This window comes from Lissotriton helveticus, chromosome 2_1 (assembly GCF_964261635.1).
Source record: "Lissotriton helveticus chromosome 2_1, aLisHel1.1, whole genome shotgun sequence".
In the NCBI taxonomy this organism is placed as follows: domain Eukaryota; kingdom Metazoa; phylum Chordata; class Amphibia; order Caudata; family Salamandridae; genus Lissotriton; species Lissotriton helveticus.
This window is the reverse complement of record NC_136059.1, coordinates 1,677,747,960-1,677,774,302: the sequence shown is the minus strand read 5'-3', so window position 1 is coordinate 1,677,774,302 and position 26,343 is coordinate 1,677,747,960. Positions and strand designations below refer to the sequence as shown.

The 26,343-nt window shown below is 51.8% G+C and overlaps 1 protein-coding gene across 1 annotated transcript in view; it reads right to left on the bottom strand.

Annotated features, from left to right (window-relative positions):
• Positions 1-26,343, bottom strand: part of LOC144818836 (uncharacterized) — a 1,999,126-nt gene that overhangs the window by 214,625 nt on the left and 1,758,158 nt on the right. Inside the window, 1 exon segment of the mRNA XM_078676624.1 lies at positions 10,222-10,419. Within this exon segment, the coding sequence (XP_078532750.1) occupies positions 10,222-10,419 (198 nt within the window).

Here is a 26,343-nt window from a genome sequence, read left to right as displayed (position 1 = left end):
GCATCACAAACGGAACAGGAGGGAATGTGTTTGTGATGCCCTGTAGAAATCTATTTACGATAGGGGACTTGAACAAAGAAGGTTGATCAGGCAGCCTCAGAAAGGCTAAAAGGGCAGAAAGAAGGAGGAGCAGAACCTCAGAGAGAGGGGCAGCAAGAGGATCCACAGCCTTTGCTGTGCACCATGCCACAAATCTGTTCCACCTACAGGCGTATACCGACTTCGTGGAGGGACGCCTGGCTGCCAGAATGACGTTACAGACTTCAGGAGGCAAGCCAAATGGCCTCAACTGTCGCCGCTCAATCTCCAAGCATGGAGGTGGAGACTGGACAGGATCGGGTGGAGGACCGTCCCCTGTTACTGCGACAGGAGGTCCTCCTGAAGAGGCAGACGAACCGGGGGATCGACTGACATACTGAGTAGTTCTGGATACCAGTACCTTCGTGCCCAGTCCGGAGCCACAAGGATGACTTGGGCCCAGTCGCGCTTGATCTTCTTCAGCACTCTGGGCAGAAGTGGTATAGGCGGAAAGGCGTAGAATAGACCGCAACTCCACTCGCGACGAAAAGCGTCTCCGAGCGAGTGCCGCCTTGGAAATTCCAACGCGCAGAACTGATGACATTGCGCGTTCTCTTCGGTGGCAAATAGATCTAACCAAGGCTCTCCCCTTTGCTGAAAGAGGCCTCACACCACGTCCGAGTTCAGACGCCATTCGTGATCCATCATGCACCGACGGCTGAGCTCGTCCGCCCTGGCGTTCAGAGATCCTGCCAGGTGTTGAGCCACCAGAGTCACGCCCTGGCGTTCCAGCCATTGCCAAAGGCGCAGAGCCTCCTGGCAAAGGGTCCACGACTCCACCCCGCCCTGTTTGTTGCAGTACCACATGGCGGTGGTGTTGTCCGTGAACACCTGCACTACAATCCCCCGGACAGAGGGGAGGAATGCCTTCAGTGCTAGACGAATCGCCCGTAACTCCAACAGGTTGATGTGGAGCCGGGCCTCCGCCGGAGACCAGAGGCCTCTGATCTCCGCCTCTCCCATGTGGCGTCCCCAGCCCTGGTGGGACGCGACCGTCACAACTACGTTTTCCGGTTGGAGAAGGGAGAGGGATCTGCCGCTGACCCAATCGCGGTCCGTGAGCCACAACTGCAGCTGTCTCGCAGTGCCCTCCGAGATGAGGACGTGGTCGGCCAGGTTGCCCTGATGCTGGGCCCACTGAAACTTCAGGTCCCACTGCAGAGCCCGCATCCGCCACCTGGCGTGATGCACCAGTAGGAAGCAGGAGGCCATCAGCCCCAGAAGCCACAGCGTCAACCTGACCGAGACCTGGGATAAACCCGAAACCGCGCCGAGTCGAGAACCGCTCCGATGAAGAGGAGCTTCTGAGAGGGGCACAGGTGTGACTTTGGCACATTGATGGAGAACCCCAGCTGGTGCAGGAGATCTGCCGTAGTCTGGAGGTGGCTGATGACTGTCTGGGGCGAGCCCGCCTTCAACAACCAGTCGTCGAGGTAGGGAAAGACTGAAACCCCCAACCTGCGCAGATGAGCTGCGACCACCGCCATCACCTTTGTGAACACCCGTGGGGTGCTGGTAAGGCCGAAGAGGAGCACGGTATACTGAAAGTGCTCGTGGCCAACCGTGAACCGCAGGTAGCGCCGGTGGGCCGGCAGGACAGGGATGTGGAAATAAGCATCCTGCAAGTCCAACGCTACCATCCAGTCTTCTGGGTCCAGGGCAGCTAACACCTGAGCCAGTGTCAGCATTTTGAACTTCTCCTTCCGGAGGAAGCCGTTGACGCTCCGTAGGTCCAAGATAGGGCGTAGGCCCGTTTGCCATTCTTGGGTACCAGAAAGTAGTGGGAGTAGCAACCACACCCTAATTCTGGCCCAGGAACGTGCTCGATGGCCCCCTTGGCCAAGAGGGCCGTAACTTCCTATCGCCGAAGTTTCAAGTGATCCCGACACGCGGTGGTACTGCGGTGGCATGGCTGGAGGGGTCGCCTCGAAGGGGAGGGAGTAGCCCCTTTGGATGATTTTCAGCACCCACCTGTCCGAAGTGATGGTGCGCCAGTGAAGGAGGTGATGGCGAACCCTGCCCCTCACTGGCGTCCTGTGGGCCTGAAAGCTCGGACTAGGAGGGCTTTGAGGCGGATGCTGCGGGGGTTATGTGGACTGGCCTCGCCGTTGTCCCCGGGCACCGCCACGGCGGTTACTACGTCCGCCACCGTGCTGGATGTTATTCTGCTGCCCGTGGCTGGCAGGACGTGTGGGGGCGCCCCTTCCTTGGCCACGAAAGGAGCAAAAGGCAGCCCTTTGCTGGAGCGGGGCAGAGAGGCCCAAGGACTTGGCCGTAGCCCTGGAGTCCTTAAAGCGCTCAAGCGCACTGTCTGCCATGTCGCCTGTAGGAGAGTAGGGTCTGCAATCCTATGGTCACCCCAGATTTTTGCTTCACTGGTTTACGACTTTCCCTGGCTGTGGGCCTGCTAATCAGACCCACAGCCTAGCTGTTCTCTCTCTAAATTGACATCCATGTACTTTAGGTGCATTTACCAATTGGTATTGGGACACCTTATCAGCCCCTTTACAGTGTACCATAGGTACCCAGGGCATAGGTGAACCCAAGGCCTACCAGGGGCTGAAGCATGTATTATGCCACCCCTGGCTGGCCATCTAAACAGACACAACTGGCTGGTCAGACAGCTGGGGCAAGGTGGTGTAATCACCCTTTGCTGTAGATATAGTATACCTATATCTAACCCCAAAATGGACACATATACTCCTATCAGTCACTCCTATGGCAGGCCTTATCAATCCTGAAGGCAGAGTGCTTGGAATTATGTGAGATGGTGTTCTGGCATGAGCTGAGCCTGTCTGCAGCTTGCAGAACCAAGTCCTAATAGCTGTTCCATGATAACGCTATACCATATACTCTTAAGTGCATTATAATCCTCGCGGTTATTGCTAACTTTGGTATAGCATTATCAAAACATGTCGAGTAAAGTGTCATACGAATTGGAATACTATCCCCTCGCCAGTTCTGGCGACGGGGGTAGCATTCCACCCTTTTAGAAGGACACGACATGTATGTAACTGAACCCCAGTTAAAGTTAACTCGAGCCTTAGCATCACAAAATGGATGCTGCCACCACAGACACAAGTCTGACCTCCTGCTGCTGGTAGTCCTTCCAGCGAGGGAGGCCTGGACAAAGGGTTTCCTGCCTTGGGAGGTGCTAGCACCACCCCAGACAGGATTTTGTGTATTAGGTAGGACAGGCCTGAAAGGAATGACACATGCCTGAGGCACACAAGGTGCCCTGTGCATACACCGGTCCAAACCAGTTGCTGGGGCACTCCAGCCCCAGCTCTGGCGCGAAACCGGACGAAGGATAGGGGGTGTAACCACCCCCCTTCCTGGTCCCACCCATGGGAGGGACCTAGTCACAGTACATCCCCCTTTAGGAGAATAAAGGTAGGAGCTGGTCCCATTCCAAATTAGATTATCCTGAATTGAAACTCTACAAGAAGAAACTCTGACTTTGACGTTCTGCTCCACAGAAGACTGAAGAATCCCCCTTGTGGGCAAGGAGTGTCCACCCTGCAACTGCAGGCACCATCAAGCGTCCTAGCGGTTCACTTTGTCGTCCTTTCTGCAGGAACCAGACTTCAGAGCCCGACGAGATCCGGACTTCCAGACCTCTCCGACCTCCACCTACATCTGCAGCACAGCTGAGATCCGTGGGTGCGACGAGAAACGTGGGACCGGCCATCTTGAAGAGACTGCACTTTGCTTCCAGCACGACTTCAGAGGTATCCTCGAGAAAGTGCTTTGGGGATTGAGAAGCCCCAGCCCCGAGCAGCTCCTGCACCGAAGACCAGCCCTCCAGCATCCACGAGATCTGCGCGGGGCCCTTTTGCCTGGTTGCTGCTCCACACGTTGTCTGGTCACTTGCCGGCTGGCTAGTGACCTCCTAGACAACGATCCAAGAAATCTACACTGCTGGTCTGGTTGCTCCAGACTGGCCCTTGCTCCCTTCCAAAAGAGGAGCACCCCGGACCCTCCTGGTCCACTCCAGACACCGTTTCCACTCAGCACGTGGGTTTACTTTGCCAAGGCCTGTTGACTCCAAATCCGGATCCGACACCGCTGACAGCGAGAGCCTGCGTGGGACAGCTCGTGCCTCCATCCTGGTCGTCGAAGATACCTTCTGGTCCACGTGGCTGCAGAGACAAGCGTCCACTCTTCACATGATCGCGACAACAGCATGTGGTTCCCTCCTGGTTCCACACCGGTCACTGGCTAGTGACTTTGAACACTGTCCCCTCTGCTTTCAGGTCCTCTTCTTCCTCGATCCACCCGTGGATCGCACCGGATGTCATCCTCCTGGTCGCCTGCAGCATCTTTCTTCAAGGCTCCATTGACTTTGACTCGGAAACCCGACACACTTTGACACCTATGCACCCGCAGCCCGTGGGCGAGGTAACAAGAGCATTTCGGTGCTCAAGGGTAGATTAACTCTCCTAGTGTCCAGATTTCCAGTCGTTTTAGTCCTAGATAGTAAATACTGTCCGTACTCACCTTTTTCGTAAACTGTACTGTCCATTGACTTTGTTCCGCATCTCGCGTGTGAGTTCACACTCTGCACACGCGTCCCGTGGGCCTCCTGTTACTTACCTAAGGTTAGGATAGTGTAGTCCCAGCGATCCTACAGCCTCTGGACAGCTCCATTCCTTCTATCGTTCTACTTATACCATTTACTTAGTATATGGTTTGTCGTGCCCCTAGGGCACCATTGTAATTTTGTGCAACTTATCGTATTTTTCCTAAGAGATTGTCATGTGCTTAGCCCTCTGACCTCATAAAGAATTCAGAGGTGTTATTAATAAATATAGTGTTTATTTTCATAACAACCTGTGTGGTGTTCTTTCATCTGGTATTCAAGGGGTTATATGTGGTAAAACAGCTGGCTTCACATGCCAAAAGAGTTTAGCCTAAGACTGCTTTGTCCATGCTACCATTAGGATAGTTGGTCTATAAGGTTGACTTACAACCAATCACCATAAGGGTTGTTGGACTGATACAAGGTGATCACTAGAACTAGTGAGCATCATATATCAGGCCAACTTCTCACATCGCCAAAGAGGCGACGGCCATCAAACGGCATGTCCATAAGGGTGTTTTGGACATCAGCTGAAAAGTTGGCGGACCTCAGCCAGGCGTGGCGACGAATCACCACCGTTGTTGCCATCGCTCTGCCTAGCGAGTCCGTTGTATCCTGCCCATATCAGATGGAATACCGTGCCGCATCTCGACCCTCCGCAAGGGCTTGGGCGAATTTAGACCGGGCCTCCTCCGGACATTGTGGCAGCACGTCCGCGACCGTGTCTCACAGAGAGTGGGAATAACGGCCCAAGAGGCACGCGGTAATAACTGACCGCAACACCAAACTCAGTGAGGAGAACATCTTCTTACCACACTATTCGTACCTCTTGGATTCCCGGTCGGGGGGAGCTGTCGGGAATGCGGTCTGGGAATTGGAGGCCTGTATGACCAGGCTCTTGGGAGTGGGGTGGGTGGACAGGAAGCAAGGGTCGCCCGGAGCCGGGAGGGGTTTAAAAGAAGAGCGATTTCACTTCTTCGACTTCTTGTGCCTCTTACCTGAGGATTTGGAGCCCGAGGAGTGGTGACGACTCGCCGAGCTGTGATGACTTCGGCCCCGCGACCGGTCCCTCGACCTCCTTCCGGACCGAGACCTCGAACGGCGCGGGCCGTCTGCCAGAGCTCGAGGCGTTGCGTGACTGCTCCCGCCTAGCCTTCGACATCAAGGCACGGCAGTCGGGGCATGACTGGTCATCGTGGTCGGGCTCCAGGCAATGTAGACACCGGCGATGGGGGTCGGTTACCGACATCAGTCGGCTGCAGTCGATGCAGGGTTTGAACCCGGGCATCCCTACCGGCACCGTCGGAGTCGTTCGACTTCGAAGAAAGATCAAAAATGATCGAAAAAGTTTAGTCAAAGATTGACTAATGGTACCACTTTTTCCCGGATCGGCGCTTGCTGGCGCGGAAAAAAGAAAAACTGATGTCAGCGCGCGAGGGCGGCGTCTAAGTACTCCAGCGACGTCATCCCGGCGCCAACAACGCACACGGAGCCGCAGACGACGCCTACCGACGCGCAAGGGTACTGCTACGCAAACGTTTCCAGGTCCAGTCTGACGCCTGGGGATATTCTAAGGTAAGGAATCTAATACTAACCTGTTTCTTTCAGATGTGTTTCTTTCAGATACAAAAACTTCTTATGATTGGCTAAGTAGAGTTTTGTCTTGCATTGCCCGATGCACTTTGGGTTCATCGATGCGTAGTCTCCACAGGCCTTGGAGTCGTGGCTCGACCCCAGGCACACCTGATGAGGATCTGTTACAGACAATTGCTTGCGACAATCCCTACAGGCCTTAAAACCTATCATGAAATACAAATATTTGCCTATGCCTCCGGGCTAATTAGGGCACTCACAGATTCATGTGCGAGTAAACAAAAGTTTATTAGTTTACCCAAACAACACTTTATGTTTTTCAATCAGTAATCAGTTCGTAAAAAGATATTCAAAAAAAGCAGAACAAACACTGCTATCAACTTCATTTCTCAGCTTCATTTCTTAGCCATACACACTTTAGGAGAAAAAATTTTTTTGTGCATATATACAGTGAAACAACAAATAAATGACGTTTTAACATAAAATGACAAAAAACATATACCGTGAATACATGTCATCACGAAAACAGTTGAATAACAAATTATGCTCCCAGGTCCTGAATCTAATGTTTTCAAATCAATGTCAGGAACATTGCTAATTTCCTGACATTGATTTGAAAACATTAGATTCAGGACCTGGGAGCATAATTTGTTTGTAATATCATTCTTGTCTCCCTCTTGTTTTTGTAAAAGTTTTTCTAGCATGTATGGTTAAATGACCAATGTTATTCAACTGTTTTCGTGGTGACATGTATTCACGGTATATGTTTTTTGTCATTTTATGTTAAAACGTCATTTATTTGTTGTTTCACTGTATATATGCACAAAAAATTTTTTTCTCCTAAAGTGTGTATGGCTAAGAAATGAAGTTGATAGCAGTGTTTGTTCTGCTTTTTTTGAATATCTTTTTACGAACTGATTACTGATTGAAAAACATAAAGTGTTGTTTGGGTAAACTAATAAACTTTTGTTTACTCGCACATGAATCTGTGAGTGCCCTAATTAGCCCGGAGGCATAGGCAAATATTTGTATTTCATATTTGTGAGGCCCTGCCTACCCTCCTTCCCGCTGGGCCCAGCTACCCCTGTTTCTTTTAAAACCTATCATAGCACAAAGTAGAAATGTAGTTGACAATTCAAGGTAAATATCTCTGAGAGATGAGGGAGCTCCAGATATGTGCCTGGAGTATCAGAAGGAAAGAAACTGATGTCAGTGCGCAGGAGTGATGCCTATATAATCCCCACAAGCCATTTGCGGAGAGGAGCTACGTCAATGTGGATCCGCAAGGTGCCACCTTAAGACATGCAAAGCGATACAAAAGGGGAAGATGGACGGAGCGTTTGAGCAAATCAAACACTCACCCCCAGTCAACTGATCTGGGTTTAATCCATCACTATTCTTTAGCCCACTCAGCCACCCCATTTCAGACATGGCCATATGCAAATCAGTCTGACCCTGTGCCTCATGGGAACAGTCCAGCCCGAACTGCCAAGCCATGTCTTCCATGGACCGGAAACAAGCATCCTGGGACCGGTTTCAGATTCATAATCCTCATCAGCCAGGCTATCTTGAATCCAGTGGCCAAGTGAGCAAGGGACTCACGTCTGAGCATACCCTGCCACACTTAGGGCGAACAAAGCGATACAAAAGGGGATGATGGACGGAGCGTTTGAGCAAATCAAACACTCACCCCCAGTCAACTGATCTGGGTTTAATCCATCACCATTCTTTAGCCCACTCAGCCACCCCATTTCAGACATGGCCATATGCAAATCAGTCTGACCCTGTGCCTCATGGGAACAGTCCAGCCCGAACTGCCAAGCCATGTCTTCCATGGACCGGAAACAAGCATCCTGGGACCGGTTTTGGATTCATAATTCCTCATCAGCCAGGCTATCTTGAATCCAGTGGCCAAGTGAGCAAGGGACTCACGTCTGAGCATACCCTGCCACACTTAGGGCGAACAAAGCGATACAAAGGGGGTGATGGATGGAGCGTTTGAGCAAATCAAACACTCACCCCCAGTCAACTGATCTGGGTTTAATCCATCACCATTCTTTAGCCCACTCAGCCACCCCATTTCAGACATGGCCATATGCAAATCAGTCTGACCCTGTGCCTCATGGGAACAGTCCAGCCCGAACAGTCCAGCCCGAACTGCCAAGTCATGTCTTCCATGGACCGGAAACAAGCATCCTGGGACCGATTTCGGATTCATAATCCTCATCAGCCAGGCTATCTTGAATCCAGTGGCCAAGTGAGCAAGGGACTCACGTCTGAGCATACCCTGCCACACTTATGGTGAACAAAGCGATACAAAAGGGGATGATGGACGGAGCATTGGAGCAAATCAAACACTCACCCACAGTCAACTGATCTGGCAGTTCGGGCTGGACTGTTCCCATGAGGCACAGGGTCAGACTGATTTGCATATAGCCATGTCTGAACTGGGGTGGCAGAGTGGGCTAAAGAACGGTGATGGATTAAACCCAGATCTTTTGACTGGGTGTGAGTGTTTGATTGATTCAGATGCTCCGTCCATCACCACCCCCTTTTGTACCGCTTTTGGCCGCCATAAGTGTGGCAGGGTATGCTCAGACGTGAGTCCCTTGCCCACTTTGCCACTGGATTCAAGCAAGCCGGGCTGAAGACGGCTGGAATGCCAGAAACTGGTCCCCGGAATCTTGTTTCTGGTCAGGGAAGACATGGCTTGGCATTTCGGGCTGGACTGTTCCCATGAGGCACAGGGTCAGACTGATTTGCATATAGCCATGTCTGAACTGGGGTGGCAGAGTTGGCTAAAGAACGGTGATGGATTAAACCCAGATCTTTTGACTGGGTGTGAGTGTTTGATTGATTCAGATGCTCCGTCCATCACCACCCCCTTTTGTGTACCGTAAGACATGCAGGCAAAACCAAAGTAAAGCTACGGTTATTCATTACCATACCCTGCCTAGAATCCCCAAGGGTCATGACTCCTATCTCTCCTTTGTTACTAACAACACTCATCAATACCCTTTAACAAGGATGAGATAAACATTTTTCCCTTTGATGGTAGATTACCCTGCGCATGTATACTCACTAAATGACCTGCTGCAGTGTCCTTGTGATGGCTTGTCTTCCCAAATCATGTCTCATATTTTATTTTTTTTGTCCTTTTTACAAAATGAAAAGAAAAAAGTATATCCTCCCCCTGATAACAAAACTGAGTTTTATTTTCACATTCTACAGCTCCTACACTAATTAACTCCTTGGAAACACCATATATTTGTTTCATGGCTGCAAAACTTGTATTTTCAGTTCTTCATATAAGGAGAAGTTCAACAGACAGGGGTGTTAAATTACCAAATAGATAAAAGCCTCATCACTGGAAAATTACTTATTGTATGGTTTTAAAATGTGCTACTGGGATCTACTCAGGGGGAGTTGTATTTTTTAATTGCATGCCGTAACAAATCCTTCTCACAATGAACTGAAGTTGATTTTTGCAACAAGGCTACTTGTAATATTTAACATATTAATGGACAGATCTTAAAATCAATTATTTAATTTCAGACCTCTTGTTGATCAAAAGTTTTTAGGTAAATTGTATTCTGTACTTTTAAGCATATATCAAATGCAAATAAAATTATTTGAATAGACCTGCAGAGTACCGCTAAAATGTTTACAGTCTGGAGCCTGGGAATGTTCAAAAGGTGAGAAATGTGTGGTTAGAAATTTCTATTAGAAGTCATAATCATTAAACAGAAGCAAAAACACATGAGAATCAAATCAATATCAAGTAAACCAAAAGAGTGTCTCCAAATAGAAGGGGCACACTTATTTATATACCCAAGGAGTTATCACCATATACAACATGAAAATGATTAGAAGAAAAACTAGTAAAGGCCATAAACAATTCCATGGGGAGCATATAAATGGGATTTAAGGAGTTTAGTGCTGCAAAAAGCCACAAAAAATGGTTTCACCTTCAGGTCTTCTTGTGCGGTATGCAATTTACTAAAAAGCCTTTGGTTTTCTTCCACTGCAATATGGCCACCACCACCAAGAGCATCACTGTGTAATATTTTCAGCAGTTCTGAATTAATTTCTTTTTTTTCTTGAAGCAACTCATTACATAACTTTGAATAGTCCTTAGCTTTTATTGTCTTAAACTTTCCAAATGTCTGTAAAAGAAAAACATACTCAATGGTTTTAAACACAATTCAATACCCATAAATGTTCAAATCACTGCTTTCTAATATTAATGTGGCAAACAAACCATGATAATTTTGGATGCCTTTATGTAGTACAGAAATAACTAAAAACAAACTTTATTGGGAAGGTCTAATAAACACAAAACGTTGGAGAAGCTGTCCCCGGTAATATTGTCCTGCAGATATGAAAGTAATGAAGTACGAGTTACTTACCTTCGGTAACAATGTATCTGGTAGAGACGATTCTAGCCACAGATTCCTTCACGTAGAATTATCCCCAGGCGTGAGACTGGATCCGGAAACCTTTAGCCACAGCATCCCTGCGTGTCGGGGCTGTGAGAAGTTGGCCTGATATATGATGTTCACTAGTTCTAGTGATCACCTTGTATCAGTCCAAACAACCCTTCTGGTGATTGGTTGTAAGTCAACCTTATAGACCAGCTATCCTAATGGTAGCATGGACAAAGCAGTCTTAGGCTAAACTCTTTTGGCATGTGAAGCCAGCTGTTTTACCACAATATAACCCCTTGAATACCAGATGAAAGGACACCACACAGGTTGTTATGAAAATAAACAGTATATTTATTAATAACAAACACCTCTGAACTCTTTATGAGGTCCGAGGGCTAAGCACATGACAATCTCATAGGAAAAATACGATAAGTTGCACAAAATTACAATGGTGCCCTAGGGGCACGACAAACCATATACTAAGTAAATGGTATAAGGAAATCGATAGAAGGAATGGAGCTGTCCAGAGGCTGTAGGTTCGCTGGGACTACACTATCCTAACCTTAGGTAAGTAACAGGAGGCCCCCGGGACGCGTGTGCAGAGTGTGAACTCACACGCGAGATGCGGAACAAAGCCAATGGACAGGACAGTTTACGAAAAAGGTAAGTACGGACAGTCTTCACTATCGAGGACTAAAACGACTGGAAATCTGGACACTAGGAGAGTTAATCTACCCTTGAGCGCCGAAATGCTCTGGTTACCTCACCCACGGGCTGCGGTTGCATAGGTGTCAAAGTGTGTCGGGTTTCCGCGTCGAAGTCTGTGGAGCCTTGAAGAAAGATGCTGCAGGCGACCAAGTGGAAGATGTCCGGTGCGATCCACGGGTGGATCGAGGAAGAAGAGGACCTGAAAGCAGAGGGGGCAGTGTTCAAAGTCACTAGCCAGTGACCGGAGTGGAACCAGGAGGGAACCAGATGCTGTTGTCGCGATCAGGGGAAGAGTGGACGCTTGTCTCTGCAGCCACGTGGACCAGGAGGTGTCTTCGACGACCAGGATGGAGTCACGAGCTGTCCCATGCAGGCTCTCGCTGTCGGCGGTGTCAGATCCGGATTTGGAGTCAACAGGCCTTGGCAAAGGCAACCCACTCGGTGAGTGGAAATGGCGTCTGGAGTGGACCAGGAGGGTCCAGGGTGCTCCTCTTTTGGAAGGGAGCAAGGGCCAGTCTGGAGCAACCAGACCAGCAGTGTAGATTTCAAGGATCGTCTTCTAGGAGGCCACTAGCCAGCCGGCAAGTGACCAGACAACGCGTCGAGCAGCAACCAAGCAAAAGGGCCCCACGCAGATTTCGTGGATGCTGGAGGGCTGGTCTTCGGTGCAGGAGCTGCTCGGGGTTGGGGCTTCTCAGTCCCCAAAGCACTTACTCGAGGATGCTTCTGAAGTCGTGCTGGAAGCGAAGTGCAGTTTCTTCAAGATGGCCGGTCCCACGTGTCTCGTCGCACCCACGGATCTCAGCTGTGCTGCAGATGTAGGTTGAGGTCGGTGAGGTCTGGAAGTCCGGATCTCGTCGGGCTCTGAAGTCTGGTTCCGGCAGGAAGGACGACAAAGTGAACCGCTAGGACGCTTGATGGTGCCTGCAGTTACAGGGTGGACACTCTTTGCCCACAAGGGATATTCTTCAGTCTTCTGTGGAGCAGAACGTACAAGTCCAGAGTTTCTTCTTGTAGAGTTTCAATTCAGGATAATCTAATTTGGAATCAGACCAGCTCCTACCTTTATTCTCCTAAAGGGGGCTGTACTGTGACTAGGTCCCTCCCATGGGTGGGACCAGGAAGGGGGGTGGTAACACCCCCCTATCCTTTGTCCGGTTTCGCGTCAGAGCTGGGGCTGGAGTGCCCCAGCAACTGGTTTGAACCGGTGTATGCACAGGGCACCTTGTGTGCCCCACGCATGTCTCATTCCTTTCAGGCCTGTCCTACCTAATACACAAAATCCTGTCTGGGGTGGTGCTAGCACCTCCCAAGGCAGGAAACCCTTTGTCCAGGCCTCCCTCGCTAGAAGGACTCCCAGCAGCAGGCGGTCAGACTTGTGTCTGTGGTGGCAGCATCCATTTTGGAATGCTAAGGCTCGAGTTAACTTTAACCGGGGTTCACAGTTACATACATGTCATGTCCCTCTAGAAGGGTGGAATGCTACCCCCGTCGCCAGAATTGGCGAGGGGGTAGTATTCCAATTCGTATGACACCTTACTCGACATGTTTTGATAATGCTATACCAAAGATTATAATGCATTTAAGAGTATATGGTATAGCGTTATCATGGAACAGCTATTAGGATTTGGTTCCGCAAGCTGCAGACAGGCTCAGCTCATGCCAGAGCACCATCTCACATAATTCCAAGCACTCTGCCTTCAGGATTGATAAGGGCTGCCATAGGAGTGACTGATAGGAGTATATGTGTCCATTTTGGGGTTAGATTTAGGTATACTGTATCTACAGCAAAGGGTGATTACACCACCTTGCCCCAGCTGTCTTACCAGCCAGTTGTGTCTGTTTAGATGGCCAGCCAGGGGTGGCATAATACATGCTTCAGCCCCTGGTAGGCCTTGGGTTCACCTATGCCCTGGGTACCTATGGTACACTGTACAGGGGCTGATAAGGTGTCCCAATACCAATTGGTAAATGCACCTAAAGTACATGGTTGTCAATTTAGACAGTGAACAGCTAGGCTGTGAGTCTGATTAGCAGGCCCACAGCCAGGGAAAGTCGTAAACCAGTGAAGCAAAAAGTAAAATCTGGGGTGACCATAGGATTGAGAAGGGACCTAGTGCACAAGTTACTACTTGTGTAACGATATATCTGTAAGAGACATTAGTTAGTATTAGATTCCTTACCTTAGAATATCCCCAGGCGTCAGACTGGATCCGGAAACTTTTGCGTAGCAGTACCCTTGCGTGTCGGTAGGCGTCGTCTGCGGCTCTGCGTCCGTCGTCGGCGCCGTGATGACATCGTCAGAGTACTTAGACGCCGCCTCCGCGTGCTGACGTCAGTTCTTAGACACAGCTTTTCCGCGCCAGAAACGCAGAGCCATGTTAAAAACCAACACTGATGCCATTGAAACTAGGGCCCTGAAAGGGGGGTAACCCTAACCCTAGATATCGGTTCGCAGAACGGGTTGGATGGGTGGGTCGGTAAGGAATCTAATACTAACTAATTTCTCTTACAGATATATCGTTACACAAGTAGTAACTTGTGCATCTGAAAGAGACACGTTAGTATTAGATTCCTTACCTTAGAATAGATACCCCAGCAATACCAACCCCGGTGGTGGGTCTGCAAACCAATAATCACACCAGAAAGTCCTGGAGGACGGAACGGCCAAAGAAGCCATCCCTCCGGACTTGACTGTCCAGGCAGTAGTGTCTTGCAAACGTGTGCAGCGATGCCCACGTAGCTGCCTGACAGATATCCTGTAATGGCACACCCCGGCCCAGGGCAGTTGTAGTTGCCGTGGCTCGGGTGGAATGAGCCCGTAATCCAACAGGGGGCTCCTTTCTAGCCAAGGAGTAGCATGCCTGGATACACAAGATGATCCACCGGGAGACTGTCCTCTTGTGCACCGCTTTCCCCTTCTTAGCGCCCACGTAACCAACAAAGAGTTGGTCATCCACCCGGAACTGGCGTGTGCGATCCAAGTAAAATGAGAGCGCACGTTTTGGGTCCAGACGGTGGAGCCGCTCTTCCTCTTTAGAGGGATGCGGTGGCGGGAAGAACGTTGGCAAGGTGATAGACTGCCCGATGTGGAAGGCCGTGACAACCTTGGGCAGGAAAGATGGCTTAGTACGCAACACCACTTTGTCCGGATGGACAGAAAGGAAAGGTGGAGTACAAGAAAGGGCCTTGAGCTCACTCACTCTCCTGGCAGAGGTGATGGCAACCAGGAAAGCAGTCTTCAGAGTAAGAAGGCGGAGAGGAAAGTTGTGAAGTGGCTCAAAAGGAGTGCACATCAGAAACGTAAGAACCAGGTTCAAGTCCCACTGAGGCATCACAAACGGAACAGGAGGAAATGTGTGTGTGATGCCTTTTAGAAATCTATTTACAATAGGGGACTTGAACAAAGAAGGTTGATCAGGCAGCCTCAGTAAGGCTGAAAGGGCAGAAAGGTAGCCCTTGATAGTGCCCAGAGCAGAGCCCTGCTGGGCAAGAGAAAGAAGGAAGAGAAGAACCTCAGAGAGAGGGGCAGCAAGAGGATCCACAGCCTTTGCTGTGCACCATGCCACAAATCTGTTCCACCTGCAGGCGTATACAGACTTTGTGGAGGGACGCCTGGCTGCCAGAATGACGTTACAGACTTCAGGAGGCAAGTCAAATGGCCTCAACTGTCGCCGCTCAATTTCCAAGCATGGAGGTGGAGACTGGACAGGTTCGGGTGGAGGACCGTCCCCTGCTGCTGCGACAGAAGGTCCTCCTGAAGAGGCAGACGAACCGGGGGATCGACTGACATACTGAGTAGCTCTGGATACCAGTACCTTCTCGCCCAGTCCGGAGACACAAGGATGACTTGGGCCCGGTTGCGCCTGATCTTCAGCAATCTGGGCAGAAGTGGTGTAGGCGGAAAGGCGTACAATAGACCGCAACTCCACTCGCGACGAAAAGCGTCTCCGAGCGAGTGCAGCCTTGGAAATTCCAACGCGCAGAACTGATGACATTGCGCGTTCTCTTCGGTGGCGAATAGATCTAACCAAGGCTCTCCCCTTTGCTGAAAGAGGCCTTGCGCCACGTCCGAGTTCAGACGCCATTCGTGATCCATCATGCACCGACGGCTGAGCTCGTCCGCCCTGGCGTTCAAAGAACCTGCCAGGTGTTGAGCCACCAGGGTCACGCCCTGGCGTTCCAGCCATTGCCAGAGGCGCAGAGCCTCCTGGCAAAGGGTCCACGACCCCACCCCGCCCTGTTTGTTGCAGTACCACATGGCGGTGGTGTTGTCCGTAAACACCAGCACTACACACCCCCGGACAGAGGGGAGGAATGCCTTCAGTGCTAGACGAATCGCCCGTAACTCCACAGGTTGATGTGGAGCCGGGCCTCCGCCTGAGTCAAGAGGCCTCTGATCTCCGCCTCTCCCATGTGGCCTCCCCAGCCCTTGAGGGACGCGTCCGTCACAACTACGTGCTCCGGTTGGGGAAGGGAGAAGGATCTGCCGCTGACCCAATCGCGGTCCGTGAGCCACCACTGCAGCTGTCTCACAGTGCCCTCCGAGATCAGGACGTGGTCGAACAGGTTGCCCTGATGCTGGGCCCACTGAAACTTCAGGTCCCACTGCAGAGCCCACATTCGCTACCTGGTGTGATGCACCAGTAGGATGCAGGAGGCCATCAGCCCCAGAAGCCGCAGCGTCAACCTGACCGAGACCCGGGATAACGGCTGAAAGATGGTAATCAGAGCCTGAATATCCCGGACCCGCTGTTCGGGTGGATAAACCCGAAACCGCGCCGAGTGGAGAACCGCTCCGATGAAAAGGAGCTTCTGAGAGGGGCACAGGTGTGACTTCGGGACATTGATGGAGAACCCCAGGCAGGAGATCTGCCGTAGTCTGGAGGTGGCTGACGACTGTCTGGGGCGAGCCCGCCTTCAACAACCAGTCGTCGAGGTAGGGGAAGACTGAAACCCCTAACCTGCGCAGGTGAGCTGCGACCACCGCCATCACCTTTGTGAACACCCGTGGGGCGCTGGTAAGGCCGAAAGGGAGCACGGTATACTGAAAGTGCTCGTGGCCAACCGCGAACCGCAGGTAGCGCCGGTGGGCCGGCAGGACGGGGATGTGGAAATAAGCGTCCTGCAAGTCCAAAGCTACCATCCAGTCTCCTGGGTCCAGGGCAGCTAGGACCTGAGCCAGTGTCAGCATTTTGAACTTCTCCTTCCGGAGGAAGCCGTTGACGTTCCTTAGGTCCGAGATAGGGCGTAGGCCCCCCTTGCCCTTCTTGGGTACCAGAAAGTAGTGGGAGTAGCAACCACACCCTACTTCTGGCCCAGGAACGCGCTCGATGGCCCCCTTGGCCAAGAGGGCCGTAACTTCCTCCTGCAGAAGTCCCAAATGATCCCCCGATACACGGTGGTTCTGCGGTGGCATGGCTGGAGGAGTCGCTTTGAAGGGGAGGGAGTAGCCCCTTCGGACGATTTGCAGCACCCACCTGTCCGAAGTGACAGTGCGCTAGTGGAGGTGGTGATGGCGAACCTGCCCCCCACTGGCGTCACATGGGCCTGAAAGTACGGACTAGGAGGGTTTTGAGACAGATGCTGCGGGGGAAGGTGTGGACTGACCTCGCCGTTGACCCCACCCGCCGGGACGGCGGTTCCCACGGCCGCCACCCCGTTGGGTATTACCTTGCGGAGCGTGGCTGGCAGCACGTGTGGGTACACCCCTTCCGTGGCCACGAAAGGAGTGAAAGGCAGCCGATTGCTGGCGTGGGGCCAAGAGGCCCAAGGACTTGGCCGTAGCCCTGGAGTCCTTAAAGCGCTCAAGCGCATGGTCTGCCTTGTCGCCAAAGAGGCGACGGCCATCAAACGGCATGTCCATCAGAGTGTTTTGGACATCGGCTGAAAAGTTGGCAGACCTCAACCAGGCGTGGCATCTGACCGCCACCGTCGTTTGGCCCGTACCTCCAACGGACACTCTGGCAGGACTTCCGCAACCGTATCCCACAGAGAGTGGGTGTAGCGGCCCAAGAGGCATGCGGTATTGGAAGACCGCAGACCCAGACTAAGGAACGAGAAGATCTTTTTACCGTACTGCTCGTACCTCTTGGATTCCCTGTCCGGCGGCGCCGACGGGAATGCGGTCTGGGAATTGGAGGCCTGGATGACCAGGCTCTCGGGGGTGGGATGGGTGGACAGGAAACATGGGTCGCCCGGGGCTGGGCGGTGGCGTCTGGCCACGTTCCTATCTACGGGCGAACCCGTAGCGGGCTTGGACCAAGTGCCCAGAAGAACGTCGGTCAAGGCCTCATTAAAGGGCAGCAGAGGCTCGGCCGAGCTTGACTGCGGTTTAAGGACCTCAGTGAGGAGGTTAGTCCTCACTGCCGCGACGGGGAGCTCAAGGCCCAAGGCCTTGGCAGCCCTCATCAACACCACACTGTAGGTTGCCCCCTCCTCCGAAGCCACGGTAGGAGGGGAGACAAAACCAGTGTCTGGAGAGGTGTCCAGGCCACTGGCCTCCCCAAGGTCTACTGATACTCAGGGTTTTCAATCAATGGGGCCTGTTCATAGAAGTGAAACTCTCCAAACGACGTCTGGAGCGGCGCCCATCGGGGCCGTCCCGACGTCGGAACAGGAACAAAGGAGGTATCAGGGACGGCGCCGCCCGATGGTCCGACGCCGGGGAGGTAGTAAGGTCCACCGGCGACAATCCAGCCCCGAAGAATGTCTAGGGCGTCGGGATTGTGGGGCCCTGCGGTGCCGGCGGCGTCGGGGCCAGAGCACCCGACGGCGTCGGGGCCAAAGCCCCCGACCCGCTAGAGGCCCCAGACGGGTCCGCTGCGCCCTAAAGCACCGCGGAGCCCGTCGGAGGAGACAGTTTCCTCGCTCGATCTCCTCCGGCGTCGCGTTTAGCCCAGGGACCGGAGTGTGTGGAGCTGGATGCGGCGCCAGCGACTCCGACGGAGCCGCGTGGGTGGTGTCACCCGAACCCCCGGCCGCATCGCCCGAGCGTCGGGTGGAGTCCGAAGAGCGATGACGCCTCTTGGACTTCTTGTGCTTCTTACCTGACGACGACTTCGACCAGGATGAGTGCGGCCTACTCTCGGAACTGTGGTGGCTCCGAGCCCGCGACCTGTCCCTCGACCTCCCGTGGGACCGAGACCTCTCGCGGCGCGGGACCGACTGCCGGAGTTCGAGTCGCCTGCGGGACCGCTCCCGCCTGGCTTTCGAAGAGAGGGCCCGGCAGTCGGGGCAGGCCTTGTCGTCGTGGTCGACGCCTAGACAAGTTAGACACAGGTGGTGAGGATCCGTGACCGACATCGTGCGGTCGCAATCCTCGTAGTGCTTAAAGCCAGGCATCCCTACGGCACCGATCGGAGTCGTAGACTTCGAGAAATGATCAAAATGATCCAAAAAGTTAGTCAAAAATTGACTAAGGGTTACTGCTTTTTCCAGTTCTGCGCTTGCTGGCGCGGAAAAAAGAAGAACTGACGTCAGCACGCGGAGGCGGCGTCTAAGTACTCCGATGACGTCATCACAGCGCCCACGACCCCGACTATGGACGCGGAGCTGCAGACGACGCCTACCGACGCGCAAGGGTACTGCTACGCAAAAGTTTCCGGATCCAGTCTGACGCCTGGGGATATTCTAAGGTAAGGAATCTAATACGAACGTGTCTCTTTCAGATAACGTGTGCAGCGATGCCCACTTAGCTGCCTGGCAGATGTCCTGCAAGGGGACTCCCCGGCCCAGGGCAGTGCTAGCCTCCGTGGCCGGACTGGAATGGGCCCTCAGCCCAACAGGAGGCTCCTTCCTCGCCAAGGAGTAACATGCCTTGATACACAAGACGACCCACCGAGAGATGGTCCTCTTGTGCACCGCCCGTCTCTTCTTAGTGACCACGTAACCAACAAAGAGCTGGTCATCCACCCGGAACTGGCGTGTGCGGTCCAGATAGAATGAGAGCGCACGTTTTGGGTCCAGACGCTGGAACCTCTCTTCCTCCTTGGAAGGATGCGGAGGCGGAAAGAAGGTGGGCAAGGTGATGGACTGTCCGATGTGAAAGGCCGTAACCACCTTGGGCAGCAAAGAAGGGCGAGTTCTCAAGACAACTTTGTCCGGATGGACAGAGAGGAAAGGAGGCTAAGATAGAGCCTGGAGCTCACTCACTCAGCTGGCAGAGGTGATGGCAACCAGAAATGCAGTCTTAAGAATCAGAAGATGAAGAGGGCAATTGGGAAATGGCTCGAAAGGAGCACACATCAAATAGGTCAGAACAAGGTTCAAGTCCCACTGACGTATCACGAAAGGAACAGGAGTAAACATGTGGATGATGCCTTTAAGAAATCTATTTACAACCGGGGACTTGAAAAGAGAAGGCTGATCAGGAAGCCTCAAGAAGGCATAAATGGCAGAGAGGTAGCCCTTGACAGTGCCCAGAGCAGAGCCCTGCTGGGCCAGAGAAAGAATAAAGAGGAGAACCTCTGAAAGGGGGGCAGAGAGAGGATCCACAGCCTTTTCTGTGCACCATGCCACAAATGTGTTCCACCTGCAGGCGTATACCAATTTTGTGGAGGGACGCCTGGCTGCCAGAATCACATCACAGACTTCAGGAGGCAAGTCAAATGGCCTCAACTGTCGCCGCTCAATCTCCACGCATGGAGGTGGAGACTGGACAGGTTCGGGTGGAGGACCGTCCCCTGCTGCTGCGACAGAAGGTGCTCCTGAAGACGCAGACGAATCGGGGGATCGACTGACATGCTGAGTAGCTCGGGATACCAGTATCTTCGTGCCCACTCCGGAGCCACAAAGATGACTTGGGCCTGGTTGCGCTGGATCTTCTTCAGCACTCTGGGCAGAAGTGGTATAGGCGGAAAGGCGTACAACCAGGGCCCGAGGGCCATTGTCAATTAATTTAGCAAAGGTTCCCCAGCGATTTAGAGTAAGGGTAAACTGTGGACTGACCCCTGTTGGACTCCTTGTCGATGCCTGCATTCTCTGCATTATGACAACCCCCTCCCATCCGACCAATCGTAACTTGCATCTGTAAGCTGTACTTCGACGTCAAAGGACACCCTAGGACCCTGAGCCCCTAGTGAGATCAACTGACTGTGTCCCAACGCTCCAGCACCTCCTAACTTACTTGTGCCACTGTAGGTTTCCATCGATTGGCCTCCTAGCCTGAGCCTTCAGCCTTTTTCAAAGTTCGAGATTGCCCGTTGGTTTGCATTGGAGGCCCGATGCTGGGTTAGCAGTCTACACCCACCCGCCCCTGTGCCGCTGGAGGTGTAAGTTTGGTGCTGCTTTTGGCCGCACCTTGTTACCTTAACCACCGGAGACTGGATTAGTAAACTGTGCTATTTACCTGGAAGTAGTACCCACTTAGATTGCCCCCTTTCTCCATTGGATAACAATGGTACCAGATCCTGAGTTTGACCTTTACACCCGGTACAGTGGTGGTACAGTGAGGTCACTTACCTGAAACTTACCTGAAACTTGCCTGGTACGGATTCTTCAACCAAATACTGTAAATTGTTTACTTACCTGCATATTGCTGATTGTGTATCCTTCCATACGATAACATTGTACTGATTGAAAAATGCAGTGTCCACTTTTTACACTGAAAAACTGTGATATTGCAAAAAATGTTTTACTGCAAAAAAGTATCTTTGGTTTTAAGAAATAAATATATAAACAGTAATATTTTTTACAAACTATTGGTCTTGGATTTAGTCACGGAGTGTGTGTACTCATTTCTTGCCTGTGTGTGTAGAACAAATGCTTAACACTGCCCTCTGACAAGACTAACTGCTTGCACACACTACCACAGAAGAAAGAATTAGTTTTGCCTACTTGAGCCTCTGTAAAGCCTCTGGGAATTTACTGGACTCTGTGCATTCTATACTTTATTTTGGTATATGTATGAGGCTGGCTTAGTACATTGTGCACACGTATTTAAGTGATACACTTTGCAATAATCCAGGCAACCCTTATGGTGATTTTAGTGGTCTTTTATAACCTTTGATAGCTCTCAAATTGGTAGCTGTGGAGAGCCGCTTTCATGCTTCTCTTAAAGGAGTCTTATGCAGCTCATTTTACCAGGTCTAATCATGTAGTGTAGGTCAAACGAAAAAGAACCACACAGTGTATATACAAGCATTTGCAATGCAATAGGTCTCGCATTAGGAAAGTTTGAGCTATTGGTCTTGTAAATGACAATTTTTTTATTTATGTGTTGTTTTTGAAAATAGCTAAATTAATAGCTTTGTCATTTACAATGCCAATAGTTATAACTTTCGCAAATGTGACACCTATAGCAGTTGTAATGCAACATGTTTTGTATTTACGTGACTTAGATGTATTGATATTACAAATAACAATGGCTTTTAATTTTTTTAAATAATTATTAATTAAATAAAAGTGATTGTAATTTATAATGGCAATAGCTTAAACTTTTGTAAATAACTTTTGTGAAGATTATGTTCAGTGTATTTTATTGTGACGAAAATCCAAGAACAGAAGTGAAATATTAACATCTTTTTGCGACATTTGTAATAAAGCTTGAAACATTGAGAGAACATATTTGAACTAGTTGTTGTTGAATGGCTGCACAGATTGATGCTGCTGTGATGGCGCGGAGTGATGATGTGGTGGCGACGAGTGATGATGTGGTGGCGACGAGCGATGATGTGGTGGCGACGAGCGATGATGTGGTGGCGACGAGCGATGATGTGGTGGCGACGAGCGATGATGTGGTGGCGACGAGCGATGATGTGGTGGCGACGAGCGATGATGTGGTGGCGACGAGCGATGATGTGGTGGCGACGAGCGATGATGTGGTGGCGACGAGCGATGATGTGGTGGCGACGAGCGATGATGTGGTGGCGACGAGCGATGATGTGGTGGCGACGAGCGATGATGTGGTGGCTACGAGCGATGATGTGGTGGCGACGAGCGATGATGTGGTGGCGACGAGCGATGCTGTGGTGGCGACGAGCGATGCTGTGGTGGCGACGAGCGATGCTGTGGTGGCGACGAGCGATGCTGTGGTGTTAAGTGATGCAGTGGTAGCGCATAGTGATGCAGTGGAGGCCCCGAGTGATGCTGTGGAGGCCCCGAGTGATGCTGTGGAGGCCCCGAGTGATGCTGTGGAGGCCCCGAGTGATGCTGTGGAGGCCCCGAGTGATGCTGTGGAGGCCCCGAGTGATGCTGTGGAGGCCCCGAGTGATGCTGTGGAGGCCCTGAGTGATGCTGTGGAGGCCCTGAGTGATGCTGTGGAGGCCCTGAGTGATGCTGTGGAGGCCCTGAGTGATGCTGTGGAGGCCCTGAGTGATGCTGTGGAGGCCCTGAGTGATGCTGTGGAGGCCCTGAGTGATGCTGTGGAGGCCCTGAGTGATGCTGTGGAGGCCCTGAGTGATGCTGTGGAGGCCCTGAGTGATGCTGTGGAGGCCCTGAGTGATGCTGTGGAGGCCCTGAGTGATGCTGTGGAGGCCCTGAGTGATGCTGTGGAGGCCCTGAGTGATGCTGTGGAGGCCCTGAGTGATGCTGTGGAGGCCCCGAGTGATGCTGTGGAGGCCCAGAGTGATGCTGTGGATGCCCCGAGTGATGCTGTGGAGGCCCCGAGTGATGCTGTGGAGGCCCCGAGTGATGCTGTGGAGGCCCCGAGTAATGCTGTGGAGGCCCCGAGTAATGCTGTGGAGGCCCGAGTGATGCTGTGGAGGCCCTGAGTGATGCTGTGGAGGCCCAGAGTGATGCTGTGGAGGCCCCGAGTGATGCTGTGGAAGCCCTGAGTGATGCTGGGGTGGTGCTGAGTGATGCTGGGGTGGTGCTGAGTGATGCTGGGGTGGTGCTGAGTGATGCTGGGGTGGTGCTGAGTGATGCTGGGGTGGCGCTGAGTGATGCTGTGGTGGTGCTGTGTCAATAGCACAAACTCTCATAAATGCAGAGACCTATTGCATTGGGAATGCTTGTTTTTTTATGTTTTCTTTTTTTTGGGGGGCAGATTTACATAGCGCGAACTCGACCCAAGGTATTGGAGTGCTTTACATGAGCACCAGTTACGTTACACAAGTACACATCATTATTTGGTAGGCACTGGGAGATTAAGTGATTTGCCCAGAATCAAGCCTCAATTCGAGACAAAGGCCGATTCGCTTGAGTGCAGCTTAAATATGAAGTTGCACCAGCGACTCACACAGTGCAAAGGACTTCCCAATTTCTTCAAATACTGACAACCATACATCACCTGGCAGCGAGCGAAGGCCATAGACAATTGAACACTACTCCCTTCAGGTCACGCCCACCCCATGGGAAGGCAGAGCGGCCTGTGACGGTTAGAAACTGGAGGCGGTGCTCGTGCGCGAAGTAAGAGTTGCGCCGTTCCAGAATAGGGGAAACATTGGCAACACTCACCACTTCATGTTTTGGAACCGTGGTCTCCCCAGTAGCAGCGATGCAGCTTGGTTGAGTCCGGACGCTTCTGAATACCTGCGCAGTATGCGAACAGAATATAACATCACGCGGACCCTGCTTGCTGCCCTGTTTACATTCCTTCTGTCGCCGCTGCATGCCCCCACCTGAGCGGTACGTTAGCGTGCCGGCTGGGCCTCAGCAGCCTCTGCCCTCCCCGCCGGCCCAACAACCACAGGGCGCCAGAGCAGCGCCGGATCCGCCCAGCACCCAGGGTGAGTCCCTGCCGCTGAGCTTTTTGTAATGCAAAATTGATCCCGATATAACGGGGTTAACGTGGCGATACATCGCGACAGTCTATTCATTATCTATTACATTGAGGTTGGGTAGGTGGTTCGTGGACAGTTTGTTGAGAGTCAGTATGGAGGGGATCAGGTGTGCTTCTGGGGTTATGATTGGTGTCAGAGGTGGTGTGACGATATAGTTAAGATGAATACTATGTGTTCAGCGCCAGGAGTTGACAGGGTAGTGGTAAGTGCTGTGGGAGCAGGTACTGTAATGTGACATAACTTTGTGGAGTGGTTGACGGAGAGATTTGTCGTATTCTTTGTTGGCCTGGTGGCGATGGTAATGGTCGGTAGGCGCGTAGTGCTAGTTTTAGGATACTGCTTGTGTACCTTGGTGCCACTCCAGATGCCGATGAGTCATTTTTGATCCATCCTGTCTTATGTGTCTTCGGGCACAAGGTACCCATGCACCAAGCCCTCCTGTTCGCTTTTAGGCTGCGTGGGGTCTCCAAGTACAAGTGAGAACTGTGGGTTACGCCTGCCCCCTCCTCACCCTGGTGCCAACAGTCGGCGATTTCTCTGGACGGCATGCGCGCGACCATAGCCTCCAGCAAACACACAGGGTGGCATGTGCGAAGTGAGAGTCGTGGCTGAGCTGTGATCAGAGCATGCAAGGAGGGGGCGAGGAGTCTGGCGAGCAGGGGGAAGCCGAATGCTGCCCGCACGACAAATCACTGTAGACTTCTGTTGTCTCAGTCCTGGATGAAATTAATAGGATCGAGGGGGGTGGGCGAAGAGAGTTTCCCTACGAAACGGGAAGCTTAATTGACCTCCAGAATTTTGCAAAGCTTGCTGCTTTCCCCTTCTTTGACACGCGATTGTTGTGAGGGGAATGCCACTTGCTCATCTAATAAGGTGCACTTTGTTTTTTGTGACGTAGAGCGTTTCAACAGTCGGTGGGAAAGCTTGTAAGAACAAAACTGAAACCTAAGGAAACTGAAAGCTGAAAATGAAAAAAATAACGTTAAAAGTTCACGGTCTGTGTAAGCGCGCATTGGAAGGGAATTGTGGCCTTCTCAATGGAGCGCGCGTTCACGTGCGCGTGGCCTGCTCCGATCCGATTCTTCACGATGGGCGTGGCCAGCTCTTGTCTCCTGGAAAGCCGAGCCGCTGACAATAGGTCTCTGGCGAGCTGTAAACGCCACGAGACCTAATAAGAAAATATGTAAATTTATTACACAACACTCACTAACACATTGGTATATCTCCTATCTGGATATAAACACAAATACACAATAATACTTCAATTGCAATCCGGTAAGTAAGCACAAAATACAGTGGTTGCCATGGTGAGAACAAACCATATACTAAAAAAGTGGAATGTGAACGGCGACCAAAGTCGGGACTTGGACGAGAAGACTTGGAGGAGCAGGGGACACAATGAACAACTCAATGTAAATACTCAGGAACCCCACGGAGGCTGTGAGCATAGTGGGAACGAACAAGTTACTTACCTTCGGTAACGATATATCTGTAAGAAACAGTAGTTAGTATTAGATTCCTTACCTTAGAATATCCCCAGGCGTCAGTCTGGATCCGGAAACTTTTGCGTAGCAGTACCCCTGCGCGTCGGTAGGCGTCATCTGCAGGCGTCCCCTGCGGCTCCGCGTCGTGCGCCGTGATGACGTCGCTGGAGTATATAGACGCCGCCTCCGCGCGCTGACGTCAGTTCGTTGCACACAGCTTTTCCGCGCCAGAACACGCAGAGCCATGTGAGAACTAACACTGGTGCCATTTGAAACTAGGGCCCTGAAAGGGATGTCCTTAACCCTAGGTATCAGTTCGCAGAACGGGGAGGATGGGTGGGGCGGTAAGGAATCTAATACTAACTACTGTTTCTTACAGATATATCGTTACCGAAGGTAAGTAACTTGTTCATCTGAAAGAAACAGGTTAGTATTAGATTCCTTACCTTAGAATAGATACCCCAGCAATACCAACCCCGGTGGTGGGTCTGCGAACCAATACAAACCTACACCAGAAAGTCCTGGAGGACCGAACGGCCAAAGAAGCCATCCCTCCGGACTTGACTGTCCAGGCAGTAGTGCCTCGCAAAGGTGTGCAGCGAGGCCCACGTGGCCGCCTGGCAAATGTCCTGCAAAGGGACTCCCCGGCCCAGGGCAGTAGTAGCCGCCGTGGCCCGAGTGGAATGGGCCCTCAGCCCAACAGGAGGCTCCTTCCGAGCCAAAGAGTAGCATGCTTTGATGCACAGGAC